The sequence below is a fragment of the Mastomys coucha genome, unplaced genomic scaffold, assembly GCF_008632895.1.
Source record: "Mastomys coucha isolate ucsf_1 unplaced genomic scaffold, UCSF_Mcou_1 pScaffold12, whole genome shotgun sequence".
In the NCBI taxonomy this organism is placed as follows: Eukaryota; Metazoa; Chordata; class Mammalia; order Rodentia; family Muridae; genus Mastomys; species Mastomys coucha.
In genome coordinates, this window is record NW_022196894.1 from 91,828,890 (window position 1) to 91,843,179 (window position 14,290).

General features: G+C 43.4%; 1 protein-coding gene across 2 annotated transcripts in view; it reads left to right on the forward strand.

Moving 5' to 3' along the window:
• Positions 1 to 1,911: 1,911 nt before the first annotated feature.
• Morc3 (MORC family CW-type zinc finger 3) overlaps positions 1,912 to 14,290 on the forward strand; it is a 41,741-nt gene continuing 29,362 nt past the window's right edge. The window contains exons 1-4 of one of the 2 annotated variants that reach the window (XM_031364473.1): positions 1,912 to 2,133; positions 10,454 to 10,526; positions 12,961 to 13,093; positions 13,915 to 14,129. In XM_031364473.1, coding sequence (XP_031220333.1) covers positions 1,969 to 2,133; positions 10,454 to 10,526; positions 12,961 to 13,093; positions 13,915 to 14,129 — 586 coding nt within the window. In that variant the 5' untranslated portion in view covers positions 1,912 to 1,968. The remainder of the gene's footprint in view (positions 2,134 to 10,453; positions 10,527 to 12,960; positions 13,094 to 13,914; positions 14,130 to 14,290) is intronic. The other variant, XM_031364472.1, reaches the window with a different exon arrangement.

A 14,290-nucleotide genomic window follows, 5' to 3' on the forward strand; every position in this document is an offset into this window, starting at 1 on the left:
CTGAGCTTTAAAAGGTGAAGTTTATGTGTATTTAACCACAAATAAACAAACAAAATACTGCAGGGAGGTATGGTAGTGATTCAAACCTATAATCCCAGAATTTAGGAGACAAAGGCAGGAGGATCAGGAGTTCAAGGTCAACCTCAACTACAAAGCAGACTAGCCTGGGTTACAGGGGACTCTCTCAAAAAGAAAAACAAAGAGATCATGTGGATCTCAAGAAAATGTAGTTGATGGAGACATACTCTCGTCAGCTGCACCCCATGGGGATCCATTTCTCTGATGAGCAAGCATCTGCCTCGACAAAAGACAACAACAGCCAGAACCAGATGGAACGGGAAAATAAGGCTGACTTGCTTGTTAATCCTGTCAACTTGTCAAGAGTTAGAATCACCATGGGAACAAACCTCGAACAAATCCACAGGGGAGTTTCTAGACTAAGCTATTTGAAGTGGAGTTGAGTTGTGCAGGCTGGGCTGCTGGCTCCCTAGGTTGACTGAACAGCTCACTCACCGGCCATCACTGTTCAGCTGTCTTGACACCCACATGTTCGGCAAGCACAGACACCCGTTTTGCTTATCTTGTGTCTCCCACCATTACCTAGTCAGACATCCTAAACAAGGACAAAAGACTTTGCACCTAACAGCACCTGCTGAAAGCAGCCCAGGGCATCACAGATACTAACGAGCATTTTCAGGTGATTTCTGTCATTTGTACGACTGTGGACAACAAAGGGGACCCTGAACACCACAGGTTTTGTTTTAATTTTACATTTCTTTAACTTAAAAGTATTTAAATATTTACAAGCCTAGAGTTAAAATACGAAAAGAAAACACAGTTGTAGTGTAGGAAAAGGAGAGGAACCCATACTGCAGTGTTTAGTAGACAGCAGATCCATAATAAACCACTAAATTATCAGCAGATGAACTGGGTAAATGTTATGCTTCTGTATTACTTGAACTTTTACAAATAAAAGTTTGTAAGAAAAGGAAAAAACAAAAAACAAAAAGAGAAGACTGGGTGGTGGTGGCGCATGCCTTTAATCCCAGCACTTGGGAGGCAGAGGCAGGCAGATTTCTGAGTTCGAGGCCAGCCTGGTCTACAGAGTGAGTTCCAGGACAGCCAGGGCTACACAGAGAAACCCTGTCTCGAAAACCAAATCCAAATCCAAAACCAAAAAACAGCACTTGGGAGGCAGAGGCAGAGGCAGGAGGATTTCTGAGTAGGGCAGCCTGGACACAGAGAAGCCGTTTCTAAAAACCAAAACTTGGGTTGGCAATATGGCTCAGCTGGTAAAGAGCACTGACTGCTCTTCCAAAGTTCCTGAGTTCGAATCCAGAAACCACATGGTGGCTCACAACCACCCGTAATGAGATTTGATGTCCTCTTCTGGTGCGTCTGAAGACAGCTATAGTATACTACGCGGGAGCCAGAGTGGGCGGGGCCATCCTGAGTTCAATTCCCAGCAGCCACATGATGGCTCACAGTCATCTGTACAGCTACAGTGTACTCATACACATAAAATAAATAATAAATATAAACAAATTTTAAAAAGAAAAACAAAAAACAAACAAACAAAAAATAAAAGTTTGTAAGACTTTCATAAGACCGCAGTGGATACTCTTGCAAACCTTTCAACTGTCTTTACTTGTACTAGTTAGCAGCCCTTTCTTGACTAATCTATCTCTACATCCTACTCACTGCATTACCGAGCTCGACACTACTGGCGGCCATGGATTATACTTCTGCAATGCGATTCTCATCTGAGTTTGTCTAGCTTCTACACAAACATTGTCCTTCGCGCCAATCTTCAATCTCAAGGTCCAGCTGCGCGCGGCGAGGAGTTCGTACCCGCCCGCTCGTCCACGCAAGCGCCCTGCGCCTGGTTCCTGCGCGCGCAGCAGGTCAGGCCCGCTGGGCAAGCCCGGGCCTATAATCCCCATTCGCGTTTGCCTGAGGCGGAAATGAATGGGTGTGGCCTCGCGGGGTCGACCCCGCCCCGGAAGTGGGCGGGTTACTGAACCCCGCCGCGGACCCGTAGCCTCCCAGTCGGGCTGCGGCCGAGGCCGGTCCTGGCTTTGTAGCTTACTCAAGATGGCGGCGCAGCCACCCACCGGGATCCGCCTCAGCGCGGTGAGCAGCCGCGCGGGGAGGAGCGGGCCGGGTCCCAGGAGGGCGGGCGGGCGGGCCAGCCAGGGGGGTGGCTGTTGGCGGCGGTGACTCGAGGGCCTGGTGCGGCGGCCTGGAGGTCGCGGCGGAGCCGAGGGGCGACCGCCATGTCTCTCCGCTCGGTCCGTGAGCTCCCGGCGTCTCGGGGCGTGCCGCGGAACCAGCCTGCCGCAGGCGGCCTCCCTTCCTGGGGCTCCGCGGCCGCCGACAGCTGTTGTGGGAACCGCGCCCTCGTTCGCCGCCCGCGCGCCCCGCGAGCAGCCGCCGGGCCTCGGCGTGGGCTGCGGTGCGGCGCGGTTCCCGTACGCATCGGTGCGGCTGGGTCCCGGCTCGGAGGAACGGAGGCCAGGACCCTCATCGTCTCCGCTTGCTCCGCACGCCCCTGCCTCTTCGGGCCGAGCCCAATCCAGGCCAACCCTGTGAGGCAACTGGGAGTGGTCACAGAAAACCACTTACACTTTCGGGTCCAAAACATTGTGGGCGTGGCTTCACCTGAGGATTCCCGCAAAGTTTTCTTCTCCGCCGGCCCCGAGGTCCTAAGCGGGGAATATACTTCCTCGGAAGAGGAGGTCGATGTTTGACGGGTGGCTGCAGTGGCATATACCTGTAATCCCGGCACTCGGGTGACCGAAGCAGGCAAATTCTAGGACAGTTGAGGGGACAGGGGGAAGTCCTGTCTCAAAGGAAAAAAAAAGCGGTACTACAGTGTTATGTAATTTGATTGGTGAGTGGTCAGGATTTCCGGAGGTAAGCACCTCCCGTAGGTTCAAGAATGTATCTGTCTCTGTCCATTCATTAGGCGATTGTCCTTCATATGGTATGTGATACCCCCAAGTGTGCAAGTGTTACTCAGTTTTATTGCTTCTGCCTTTTTGTGAGCTTGAGCATTCTTCACATTTTTTGTTACGTTTTGTTTTAAATTGTCTGTTAGTACAGTTATTCTCCCACATTTATTTAGTTTATGTGTTTGAGTGGTTTGCCTGTATTTGTGTGTGCATGCTAGCCACCTGTGTGTCTTATGCACCCGAAGATGAGGACTTCAGATCCCTTACTGCTAGGTATGAGTTACCCCATGGGGTGCTGGGAACTGAATCCTGGTCCTCTGTAAGAGCAATGTGTGCTCTTAGCACTGAGTTCTCTCTCTAAAGCCTGTGGTTTAGTCGTTCTTTTGCGAGAGGATAGTACTGATTTGTGCGGAGCTTTAGTTAAATGATTGCTCGGTTTGACAAATGCTGTTGAGTAGTTAAAAGAGTAACTTTGTTCTTTCTTTCCGCTGGGTTTTAGCATTGTTCTGCTCCCCAGCTGGCTGAATCCGGATAGAGTAACACTTGCCACTGTAGAGCCAAAAGAGTTCTTATTCCCAGGGAAATGATAGAGATTATTCTGTGTCAGTTATGAGTGACTAAGGTCTTGGAACAGGGATTTCGATTACTGTGAGTAATGGGGGGTGGTGATGAGTGTGTGTCTTGGGTTATCCGACAAGGGTCTTCCTGTTTGCCAGGCAGATGTTTTTTTATGTTGCTGTATCCCGTCTTAAATGAAAACTTCTAAATCATACAACAAAATAAATCCGTAGATGAGTTCATTTGCCAGGTTATTGGCTGGAGGGGTCAGGTAGCAGAGCAGGCAGATCTCTGCTGGGTTTAAGAATCCATTTGAGAGTTTTACCTAGTAAAGCGAATGCTAAGCCAGATACAGGCTTGGTGAATAGCTCTAAGAGGGACTAGAAAGTCAGGCCTGTGGTACGTCTGTAATTTCATCTACTCTGGAGGCTGAGGTAGTAAGATTACAAATTCAAGGTGTACCTGAGCTGCAGAGTGAGTTCAAGGCCAGCCTAGACAACTTGTCTCAAAATAGAAAGGAAAGGGGACTGGGCTGTGTTTCAGAGGGAGAGTACCTGCTGCCATGTGTGGGGCCCAAGTTCAACCCCAGCACTTGAGGGCACTAAAGATAGCTCAAGAGAATTTTGGCTGTCTTACAACATTCCATTTCTCACTCATGATGTTCTGGTTAGCCAAACATACAGGGTCCTCAGTACAGATGGAGCTGTAGAGAACCTCCATTCATGACAGTTAGCCTCAGGTCTTGCCGCAAGTATTTGAAATCTCTATTTTGGGTCAGGGATATATCCCAGTGTAACATAGCACACACTTAGCATGTGCTAGGCCCTTGGTGATACCCAGTACCAAAAATAAAATACAAATGCTATTTCTTTAAAAAGCTACATCCAAGTGGTAAGGCATAGTTGCACAGACATAATGAGCTCAGCACTAAGAAAGCTGAAGTAGAAGGATCAAGAGTTCCAGGCCAGTTTAGACTATTTTCTTGACCCTTTCCTAAATAAGAAAGATAGGCCACAGTCTAAAGAATACTCCCAGGTTGAGTCATGATCACTAGAAATGGATGAATTACATGTCTAATTGGTTCTGCATCTGAGTTCCGCCTTTTTCCCTCCTTACACATTACATTCTCTGACTCTTCAAAATTGAAGTGAAAGGCCAGGTAAACAGTTCAGTTTGGTAAAGTGCACACTGTGAAATCATAAAGACCTGAGGTCAGATCCCTATCCCCCAGGAAAGTGTCTATACTCTTAACTCGGCACTGGGAGGCAACTGTCTGGATCTCACTAGCCAGCCAAATGTCTCAGAAATAAGGCTAGCAAGATTGAGGGTGAAGATACTTCCAAGTCAGCCTTTGGTCTCCACATTCGTGTTAAGCCCCAAAACCCACCGAAAAAAATTGAATTGATACTGGGCCTGGTGCTTTGTTTCTATGGTTTTAATTACTTGAGAGGTTGAGGCTGGAGGATCACAATTTCAAGGCCAGCCTGGACAACCCTGTCTCAAAATATGAGAAAGAGAACTGACTGGGCATATAGCTTAGTGGTAGAGCACGTGGCCTGGTGTGGGAAAGACTCTAGAACCATCCTAAACAGGAAAGCTTGGCTTGTCCCTGTAAGCCAGCACTCAGGGGGCAGAGGCAGCTAGGGTGACATAGTAAAACCCTGTCTCAAAAAGGAAGATTGAACTGAGGAGGCAAGCAGACCAAATCCTTTAAGCTGGCAGTGTTGACAGACAGTGTTCTTGAGACCTTGGGTTCTTCCCCAGTGCCTTAACGATGTCCAGTTACTGATGACTGTGGCTCCCGAGGGGTTAGAAGGCAGTTTGGCTTTTCTGGAGAATATTGGCTGTTTGGAACCTCAGAATTGTATTTCACCTGTCTGCTTTGAGTTCATGACTATTTGATAACTTTTACCTTATGATCTAAATCCAGCCTGGCACCTGTTTTTGTATAATCTGCGATCTAAAAATGAGCATTCAAAATGTTTGGAAAAAAAAAGTTGTAGGACGTGAAATAAATTTTCATTTCCATAGTTTTATTGGACCATACCGTATGTATTTTACCTGTAACTATGACCTGCTTGGTATAGGAGAGAAGCTAAAAAATGAATCAACTTTGCATTTATCAAAAGCTACAGAACTGAGCTGGGCAGTGGTGGCGCACACATTGGGTCTTAAATCTTGGGAGGTAGGGGCAGTCGGATCTCTATGAATTCAAGGCCAGCCTGGTCTACAGAGTGAGTTCCAGGGCCTTGGACATGGAAGGGCAGCGTCCTTCATTGTGTCATCTCTAGGCTATTATACACACATTTTAAAATCATCTAGGAGGTCTGAGATCCTAGCATGGAGTACAGAGTGCTAAATAAACACTTTTCATTTTCTTCTGTATTTCCAAGCAAAATACTTGGACCATTTCCTATTGTCTGATGGCTTTTCCCCACCCTCAGATCCTCATGCCTCCTGCTGATATAGGTGAAGTGCACTGTTCACTGGCACCTGAGGAGTGATATTACTTCATTTACTTATTTTTGTTGGAGTTGGTTTGTTCTCTTTTATTCTCAGATATGCCTGGCATGGTACTGTGATTGCATTTTCTATACAGCTTTTTACTTTCCCTGGAGTTAGCCTTTTATTTATATTTTATTTTATTTTTCCTCCATTATGGATCAATAGATCATTCACACTTTCATAAGAACATAGAGGTCTTTTTCCAGCTGTATTCAGAACATATCCAGCATTTGTCAGGTGGGAGTCCCTGGCTGGATAAAGTTGTGGGGACTTCTTTAATCTTGTGTTAGGTTACTGTTTGGACTGTGGATTTATTCCTTAGTAAACACTGAGTGACTTAACAGCATAGGCTTAGCCTACCCTCGTGGCCTGTCTTGACATAAATAATTGGATGTGTAACATTGGACAGATCACTAACTCTCCTTGTACCCAAGGTTCCGGTGTGAATGAGGAGTGTGATTCTCTTACCTGTAACAGGATTGTGCTCGAAGTTTTTGAGGAATCTTCATGCTGTGTTCTATAGCAGCCGTACATGTTATATACCCAGCAAGTGTTAACCTAAATAATACAGGGTGGCTCTCCAGAACAACAGATTGCAATGGCAGGAAAACCCAAGTAGAATACAGTAGCTATCACGGACATGGGGGCAAAGGAAGTCAAGCACGCCAAAAGTAAATGGGTAAGGGTTGTGTTTTGAAACAGTTGTCTTTGGATGCAAGGAACACAGGGTACAGTCAGCTCAAGGATGATCCATGAGTCTCTGGAGCAGTGATGGATACTGTAAAGCTGCTTTTAGTCTGTATACGAGGCTGTAGTTTTGGCAGTCTTCTGTGGTGGTCTCTGTTACCTGGGAAATATTTTCAAGTATACTCCCTATGTGGCTTTACCTCGTTTTATTTCGGTCCTGACAAATTTCTTGGTTTTTCTTTTCTTTCTTTTCTTTTTTACTTATTTGGGGAGTGGAGGGCATGCACACATGTGCCATGAGAGAACACAGATTAGGAGTCAGTTCTCTCCTCTACCATGTGTATCCCAGGGATTGAACTCAGGCCTTCAGGCTGGATGCTTGGCAGGTTTTTACCTGCTGAGCCATATTGCAGCTACCAACTACTTTGATACAACAGAGCACAAAAGTTCTAATTTCTTTGAATGCTTTCTCCTCTGAGACAGTCTCAATATTTTGCCCTATAGCCTCACCTGACCTGGAACTTGCTACATGGACCAAGATGGCCTCTGACTGACAGAGTTTCTCTACCTTCCAGATGCTGGAATTAAAGCCATGTATTGCCATTCCTAACTTTCTGCTACTGTTTATAGTTTTTAAAAAGATGTGTGCGTGTGCCACACCTTTTTTGAGCCATCTTGAAGAGGAGTTTTGAGCCAGAACAGCTAAGTTAACCCAGTCAGTCAGAGTTCAGAAAGAACTAGGAAGGGTGAGCTTATTGAGTGGTAAGTCTCAGAGGCTGAGTGCATTCTAGGCCTAGGTTAGAATGTATGTAGGCAAGAAGCTTCCAGGACTGGGCTTAGGTTAGCAGACAGAGGCAGTAAGCCTCAGAGACAATAATTGTATCGGGAGAATAAAAAAATACTTTTATAGAAACTGACCAGTGTGACCCTGAGAACCAAACTCTGGTCTAAGCTTTATTGAATTCTGTAAGTTGTTTTTTGTTTTTTTTTTTTTTTCTTTTAAGTTTTTGCTTTTCTCTGGTGCTAAGATGAAACCCCCAGTGCTTGTTACCCTGCCACCAGTGTAAGTCTCCAGGGTTTTCGCTGTCACTTGTGTTGTGACTTAGATTTCCTGGTTGAAGCTGGGACTGCAAAGGCCTATTGACATCAGTGATGTGGATTCAGAGTTCAGAGCCAAGTTACCTTAGGACAGCTTTGGCCCCTCAGTAGCCATTATTGCCCTCCCCTATGGCTTAAGGTCTTTGAGCATTGGGTAAGTCATTTGAAGTATACAGATGGACCCCCGTGTTTCATTCAACCAAAGGGTCGAGGAAACATCTGAGGCTGAAAAGAGCATTTTCCTAGCTTTACTATTACCCCCACCCCATGAACCCTCATGTACCCTAAGGTCTTGATACTTGTATTTCTTTGCTCTGCTACTCTAAAAATTTCATCAGATTATTACCACTCTTGAACATTTGGCTCTAGAATGAACTGTCTCTAACCCCTTTGAGGTAAGAGCTGTTTTTTTATGTTGCTGGTGTCCTTAGATGTACAGTTATAAATGTCACTTTTATTTCCTCAGCTGAAGTGACGAGATAAGAGCTGTACCCAAGCTGTGCAAATACATGGCTTGGGCATTTCCTTCTCTGTTCTAACTATCCCTAAGTCTAGGCCTAGAAGCTTCCAGCCTCTGTACAATATAATCTTCCAAGCTGACTGCTTCAATCCGGCTGCTCTTGGCTTCTGACTGAATTCCTCTGTCTGGCCTCATACTAACTTTGACAATGTTCTAATTTTCTGGCTCCTTGTTCTCTGGCTCATTCTGTCTTCACCTGTATCTAGCCTGTTCTCTTTGTAACCTATCTCTGTAGAACTGTCTCTGTGAAACTGCCACACACACACCACACTTTTCACACACGCACATCACACACACCACACCACACATCACAGATTCATCACACACACACCACACGTATACATCTCATACATCACAGATATATTACACACTACACATACACACACCACACCACACCACACCACACACCTTTTTCTCACTTTCCCTGCTCTTTATGTAGTCTCTCTCCTTCTGCTGTTCTTGTGTGAGTTGAGAGTATCCTATCTCTGACTTATTCTGTCAAATCTTTCTCTGAGTCATCACTTTATTTGCCCCTCAATTAGATGCCACTTTCAAACATGGCTGCTTCCTTCTACAAACTAACCTTACTTTCACTGTTAGAGATTAAAGTTGTATACTAAGGGTGTGTTTGTATTTCAGCCAGATCATGCTGTAATCCAGGATGTGTCTGTATTCTGGCTGGAATTATATCTTTGGATGTGATCTCTTGCTAGAGCAGCCATGTTACTAGATTAAAATTTCTCTACATATATAGTTCTAAAATTTACTTTTTTTTTGTATTCAAGAAATGATTCCCAAATCAAATGTCATGAAGATTTTTTCTTCTTCTAAAGTCTTAACAGTTTTATCTGTTACATTAGGTGGGTTTTGTTGCTGATGGTGATGGTGGTGTTTTTTGTTTTTTCAAGACTGGGTTTCTCTGAGTACTTCTGGTTGTCCTGGAACTTGCTCTGTATACCAGGCTAGCCTTGAACTCATAATTCTGCATGCCTATACCTCCCAATTGCAGAGATTAAAGATCTGTACCACCATGCTGGGCTCTTTTAGGTTTTGATCTATTTTGACTTAATTTCTGTGTGTTGTAATGCAGGAATTTGGTTTGCCCAGTGCCATTTGTTGAAAGGGCCTTTTCCCAGTCAAGATCTTGGTGCCACATGGGCAGGGTCTGTTTGTAGGCTGCTGACTGGCTATGAGTCTGCCTGTCTTAGTTGTCCTTGGAGTGCACAGCTTGCTGTGTCCATTCAAGGGAGCTGATCTCTGGAGCTGTCTGGGTTTTCATTTATTCATTTTCTGTTTCAGTCAGATCTCCCAACAACTCATGCTAGGGTGCCAACTTAAAACTTGCTTAAGTTTTTGATACTCTGCTTTCCAAGTGATGGGATTACAGACTCTTAGTTACCATGCTCAGTTGGGAGTGCTGGGGGTTGAACCCAGGGCTTTGTGAATGTTAGGCAGGCATTTCACCTATTGAGCTACATGCCCAGCCTTTTGTGTTGGGGAAGTGGAAGCAAGAGGATCCCAAGTTTTAGGGGCGTTCAAGGCTATCCTAGGATACATGACCCTGTCTTTTAAAAAATAGTGTTTAGCACATAGTGTTACTACGTGTGTGCATGCATGCCCCCAAATTGTTCAAGAAATTAAGTTTCCTATTGGCTTCTCCTTCCATACCCTAGTATTGAGAGTAAGGATGTACTTTAAAACCTTGGAAAACTTAAAAAAACCTTGATTTGTTGTTGGAAGTAATATTTGACATTCTTTGAAGAGGTCATGGATGTACACCTGGCCACTGTTGACTGTAATAAAGTTGGAATGGAGAATAAAACCAACTTGGGGTTTCAGGTAGTTTCTGAGAGGCAACCAGCAACGCTTGTAGATGCAGTAAAGCTAGTTCTTAGGCCTAATGAGTGCACTAATGACCAAATACCTTCTTGGCAAGAGTTTGTCTCAAAGTATGGGTTTAAGAAATGATGTTTGTGGGTCCTTAGGGTCTAGTTGGGTCATTTAAAACAAGTCCCGAGGGTTTCGGGAAGCCTCTTCTTGGAGCAAGCAGTCAGACATTTTTATTTGGCATCAATGTTGTTTAACACCAATTTTATTGTGTCTTATTTTATGAATTATTGGTTTGTTTCAGCTTTGCCCGAAGTTTTTACATACAAATTCTACTAGTCATACTTGGCCGTTCAGTGCAGTTGCTGAGTTAATAGGTATGTAAATTGTTGTTTCATATGCTACCTCTTAATTGTAACTTTAGTTGACTTCTGAAAAATAATATGCAATTATGCTTTTTCAAAATGTATCCTAAATAACATTAGTGTAAATGCTTACTTAGACAGTTGTTTAAGTTGGTATCAGGTGAATTACTCCTCAGCCTTCCCTGTATTACTCAAGTGTTTCATAGCTTTTAGTACTTAATTTGGTAAGTTGACATAGCACTTATGGTGAAAATATTTATATTCTTATGAAAGTTAAAAAGTAAGAATTACACTTCACAGTACTGTTGTGTAACATACAGAGTGGTTTCATCTGTCAGATGTTACTAAAGTTATGATAGTTACTTATTGTTTCCTCTAAGGGAATGAGGTCCAGGAATACACCTTAATTATCTAATGAGCACGACATTATGTAAGTTATGTTCAGATTTGTATCGTGAGGTCATGATCATCTTCTTATGAAATTACATGAGCAAGATATTTACTTCAATTTAGGTATATGTTTTAAAAGGGGATTTTAAAAAAAAAGATTTATTCATTATGTATATAGCATTTTGCCTGCATGTATGTCTGTAGGCCAGAAGAGGGCATCAGATCTTATTATAGATGGTTATAAGCCACCATGTGGTTGCTGGGAATTGAACTCAGGACCTCTGGAAGAACAGCCTGTTTTCTTGACCTTTGAACCATCTCTCCAGCCCAAAAGGGGAAATTTTATTCTCAGGAATTTCCATATATATTTTAGAATTAGTCTTCTTAGGTTTTTTTTTGTTTTTGTTTTTTGTTTTTTTGAGTCAGGGTTTCTGTGTAGCCCTGGATGTCTTGGAACTTTAGGTAGACCAGGCTGAACTCAGAGATCTGCCTGCCTCTGCCTCCTGAGAGCTAGGACAAAGCACGGCTTTACAACGGGATCTTTATCAAAGGAAGGTCCTTAGATATGAGAGTAGGAGGAGGAGGGGGAACTTTTTCAGGTTTTGTTTCTTAAGGAAGGGTCTCCCTCTAGCCTAGGCTGGCCTGGAGCCCACAGTAAGCCTTCATCCTCAGCTTCTCTTGTGCTGGGGTTGTGTGCTGGGGTTGCAAGGGTTGAGCCACCATGCCTGGCTTGCAGCAGCTCCTTTTCTTTGGCATACTAAGGTTCTTGTAAAGTCAGAGCTAGCAAACATTCACGTGACTTTAATTTTTCTTCTCCCAAATCTACAATGGATGTGCTATGACCCTACAAGTATTCTCATATTTCTTTGTGTTTGATGGCAGCCGAGCAGAGATTCCCATGCCTCACAATGGTGTTCTTTATGGTATTACCAACTTTAATTTCTTTTTAAATTGGTTTATTTATTTTATGTGCACTGTTGTTTTGCCTCCATGGATGTCTCTGAGAGAGTGTTGGATACTCTGGAACTGGAGTTAGAGACAGTTGTGAGCTGCCATGTGGATGCTGGGAATTGAACCCCAGTCCTCTGAAAAAGCATCTAATGCTCTTGACTTCCAAACCTTCTCTCTTGCCCCAACTTAAGTTCTTAATGAAATACTTTTTATCTTTTCTGAAATGGTTGGAAAAGATTAATTGTAAATTAATTTACAATTTAATTTATTTCTAATAAATATTTCAAAGTATATTTCAATTAAGGGCTATTCAGATGGATCTTGAATAAATCACAAGTTACTTTTATTACTGATAACAATTTTTTTTTCATTTTTTTATAGATTTATTTTATGTATATGAGTATGCTGTTGCTGTCTTCAGATACACTAGAAGAGGGCATCAAATCCCATTACAGATGGTTGTGAGCCACCATGTGGTTGCTGGGAATTGAACTCAGGACCTCTGGAAGAGGAGTTGTTGCTCTTAACCACTGAGCCCTCTCTCCAGCCCTTTTTTACTTTTTACTATATTGTATGCCTGTTTGGAGAGAAATGAGTGTCTAAACAAGGATGTTAAAAGTGTTTGCTAGCTGAGAAGTACACAGTGGTAGAGTCCTAAAGCTGGAAGGTCCTGACGCCTGACAAGGACTGCAGAGGTATTTGTAGGAGGTGGCTCTGTGCGTGTAGCTCGGAGGAAAGTGATACTGCCTTCTCTCTTCTTTATTAGCTGTTATCTAGCTTCTGGGGCAACTGGTAGAGCTCTGGCGCTCGGTTCTAACTCTCCCTTGTAGACAGGCTGGTTTGTGGTCACCTTTGTGAGTAAGTAGTGGGTTTCACACTTGCATGTGGTTGGTGCCAGGCTTTCTTCCTAGGAAATGAAGGGCCTGGAGAAAGCTAAGGGGTGTAGTCAATGAGGGCAGTTTACTCTCTTGTTTTCAAACCTTAGGAATTCCTAACAATTAGAGCATTTAAAGTGATAATGTTGTTCTGTCACTTGTTACACGTTGTTCTAATTACAGTGTCTTTCAAGTGCAGACTCAGAATTTCTCAAAACCCTGTCTTGCAGATAATGCTTATGATCCTGATGTGAATGCTAAACAGATCTGGATTGATAAAACAGTGATTAGTGACCGTATATGCTTGACATTCACTGATAATGGCAACGGAATGACAGCAGATAAGTTACATAAAATGCTAAGGTAAAATGTAAAATGTGTTACGGTTTGGGGAGTGATGGCTTGTGTCTTGAAAATTGTCATGTGTCATGCAAAATACCATTTCATAGCCTTAAGCTTTGTCTTTAAAACATTAAATGCTGTGCCTACAGTGTGGTTAGGTCTTCTGTGGTTTTCCATAGCTAGGATATGTGTACCACTACATATCCCTACCGTGCTCAGCATGCCTTCCCATATCTGCCTTAAAAATTTCAGCCTGCCTTTGGGATTGTGTAATAGCTATTTTTACTTGTTATAAATTAGACGTAACTTGTGTTTTTAGTGGGGTTTATTATTATTAATGGAGATGGGGAGTTGTCTTTAAGGAGACTGAGAGACTGAAGAGGCATAAAGTAGTCAGGCGTGTCTGCAATGGTACTGAGTTATACAGTAGAGCAGAGGGTGAACCTAGACACAGAAGCCTTCGGTTATCTCCTAAATGTCTCCTCTGCTGCCAAAAAGTCAAATTGACCCCACCATTACTTGCCACACGGTCTTGTGTAGAATTGTTCAGATCTAGCGGAGATGGTACTTATGTCTACCATTTAATAACACAGACGTTTAGCCAGACATTCCAGGTGCTGAGCTGGTGGAAGTGCCTGAAATGCATTCCTTTCAGAGATGTGAAAAGACATCAAGGGAGGTCACAGTAATGTACCCAAGACCACACTCCCAGGATGGGTGGAGTCACCATTTTAACCAGGCTTTTTACTTGGTACTACACTTATTAAATTTAATAAATTTTAATACTGAACTTTTTAAAATGAAAGAACATGCAAGTTTATTGTTTAACTCTTTCTTTTTAGCTTTGGCTTCAGTGACAAAGTCACCATGAATGGTCATGTCCCAGTTGGATTGTACGGGAATGGCTTCAAGTCAGGTTCTATGCGACTGGGCAAAGATGCAATGGTTTTTACCAAAAATGGAGACACCATGAGCGTGGGCTTCTTGTCTCAGACCTACCTGGAAGTCATAAAGGCGGAGCATGTTGTTGTCCCAATTGTGACATTCAACAAGCACCATATCCTTTTGATTTTGGAATGAATGCTGCAGAGAAACAAAAGAATGGAGCACTGCTTTTTATTTCCTTCAGTTCTTGCTCTGCCCTGTCTTCTCTTGCTTTAGAAAGGGTTCCTTCATGTTACTAAGTCTTGCTTTAGAAAGGGTTCCTTCATGTTACTA